This window comes from Sinocyclocheilus rhinocerous, unplaced genomic scaffold (genome assembly GCF_001515625.1).
Source record: "Sinocyclocheilus rhinocerous isolate Xijiao unplaced genomic scaffold, SAMN03320098_v1.1 scaffold2938, whole genome shotgun sequence".
NCBI classification, from domain to species: domain Eukaryota; kingdom Metazoa; phylum Chordata; class Actinopteri; order Cypriniformes; family Cyprinidae; genus Sinocyclocheilus; species Sinocyclocheilus rhinocerous.
The window spans coordinates 345,648-348,089 of NW_015638564.1; the positions used below are offsets into that span (position 1 = coordinate 345,648).

At 44.0% G+C, this 2,442-nt stretch overlaps 1 protein-coding gene across 1 annotated transcript in view; it reads right to left on the reverse strand.

Annotated features, from left to right (window-relative positions):
* The window catches only part of LOC107749700 (protein FAM199X-like), an 11,416-nt gene that overhangs the window by 2,328 nt on the left and 6,646 nt on the right, over positions 1 to 2,442 (reverse strand). The window contains exons 4-7 of the mRNA XM_016564846.1: positions 2,188 to 2,374; positions 1,951 to 2,103; positions 1,599 to 1,760; positions 751 to 945 (exon numbers count right to left, since the gene is read on the reverse strand). Coding sequence (XP_016420332.1) covers positions 751 to 945; positions 1,599 to 1,760; positions 1,951 to 2,103; positions 2,188 to 2,374 — 697 coding nt within the window. The remainder of the gene's footprint in view (positions 1 to 750; positions 946 to 1,598; positions 1,761 to 1,950; positions 2,104 to 2,187; positions 2,375 to 2,442) is intronic.

The window sequence follows — 2,442 nt, forward strand, 5'->3', positions numbered from 1 at the left end:
ACTGTATATATATATATATATATATATATATATAATTCAAAATTATTTTTGGTAGTTTACATCGCCTCGGTTCTTATATGGTTTTACCTTCTTCAGCATCAATAAATATCTGCACCTTTTCTGTCTGAGTCTCAGAGATGTCCCAAGTGTGAAAAGCTGGATCTCAACATAATTTGCTCATTTTTGGGAAGAGCTCATGTGTGTAGATTCAGCCCTGTTCCCAGTCAAACACCCCTGAACCAGATCACCAGCTCTCCAGACTCACTGGGAACCTCTAGGCAGGTGTCGGACCTAAACTCTGCAGGACAGCCCTGATCTGAAGCTTACCGTCGACAGCTTCACTGCTGAGGACTGAGCATCTCTCACAAAACACACAACACTCACTGACAGCGAAGGCAGCTCCACCAAAACACAAACATTTAAACGGGATTGACTTGTGTAAATTAAGTTTTTGACTTCATTTGTGGATTATATGCAAGTATCTAAATCTAAAATATTCATATCTACAAATATCTGAACACATATATGTAAATATCAGTACTAAAAACAAACAGATATCAGTGAGAGTTACTGTTAATTAGTTCATGCAGTGAAGAGGCGTTCATTAACAGTAACTCTCACTGATATCTGTTTGTTTTTGCTCATGAGAGTCGTTTCCCTGTGAATCGGATCAAACTGGCTGTGTTGTGTGTGTGCATTAAGACGGTCTCGTGTAGTTTTTCCTGCTGTGCTGCAGAAGTGCTGGAGCACCTTGGAGTCTCGTATCCTCTCTGCAGCGGAGGCCAGGTTGCTGTCGCTGTGAGCGCGGCTGATGCTAGAGGCACTGCTGCTGCTGCTGCTGCTGATGCTGCTGCTGGTGATGCTGGTGTTACTGCTGCTGCTCGCCAGGCTCCTCTTCACGCTGCGCTGCTGCCGCCGACTGTGCTCACGGATGTAGCTCCGCACCTGAGCAACAGTGGAAACATCAAAGCAGCTGAAGCGATCTGATCTGGCTGTTAAGAGATAATCGCTGGAAAACACTACACGACTCCTGCACTGCTCTGCTGTCAGGACGAGTTTTGTAATACTATATTGTTATTTATAATTTAGTATCTGTTCTCTTTATTATTAGTGTTTTTATTACCTTAAATGATAAGTATGTCTGCACTATGTCTGTACTTTCTGCACTGGAAGCTCCTGACACCAAGACGAATTCATTAGGTGTGTGAACACACTTGGCAATAAAGCTCTTTCTGATTCCGAGTTTACAGATTTCACAGAAAATCACATCGTGCATAATGGCTCTGCACAGACTCTGATATTTTATGTTTCTTCGTGAGTGTGTTGTGCTCGGAGCGATCTGAAAGTCTGGTAGTGTGTGATCCTCAGTCGTTTAAAGTATGAAGCCCAGTTTCTCTCTGTTATAGACTTACAAAGTGTTATACCTTGTGTTTTAAAATGTGTTTAGATTTTAAAAGATGTGTAGCGCATTACAGATAGCTTGCTAATAAGCTGGCCACACTGGTGGATGAGTGCCGTTTGTTTGCAGCAGATGTGGAGTGGCTTTAACAAGGCGACTCTTTCAGAAAGGCCTGTCATTTGTAAGTGTAATTAATCACCTGTTTGAGCTTTTCATCTGTGAGGCAGTTTAGTTCAATGATGAACTCGCTGTCTGTCGGCAGAATCTGTGCGCTCGGGTCGATTATTTTTATGATGTCCAGCTGCTCTCGAAGTCCCATCTCTGTGCTCACTTTTCGACTCAAATACTCAATATATTCCACCTGAAACATGAAAGTCAACAAAGTGAGCTCACATAGACACGAACAGAAGCTTGACTTCAAAACAGAATAACACAAGTAAACGCAGTGAGACTGCTTCCTTTCTTTCCTAATTATGTCTAATTAAAGATTTTTCATTACAAATGATATAATCAGCATGATAATCTAAGATTTCAGTGTGAGTGTTTGAGACCTGCTCGTCGTTGGTCATGGTGCTCCAGGGCAGCTCGTCCAGGTTTCGGTGCGGTTTGTTTCTTCTTTTGGACAGGAGGCAGGGTGAGCTGGGCACGCTGGGAATGATGTCTGACAGCACATCGCTGCCGCTGGCTACATCACTGCCTGCTAACTACAACCACACAGCCATCCACGTGTTAGGAAATACAACACAGTTACCATGACATCTACACAAATATCACCAGAGATGACTCACCTGCCACTCGAACTCGCTGTCGGACCAGTCCCAGTAAGTGCTGATGGAGGAGGACACGTCGCTGCACACGCTGCCCTCGGGGAACAGCTCAAAGGAGGCCAGCTCCTGCTCATCCAGCAGCGAGTGCTGCTCTGTGAAGCTTCCAAACATCTCTGAATCATTTGTTTCGAAACACTGGTTCGGAGCGCGAATCAAACTGCCAAAGTCACGTGATTTCAGTAAACGAGGCTTCGTTACGTCATAACTGTTTCGAAA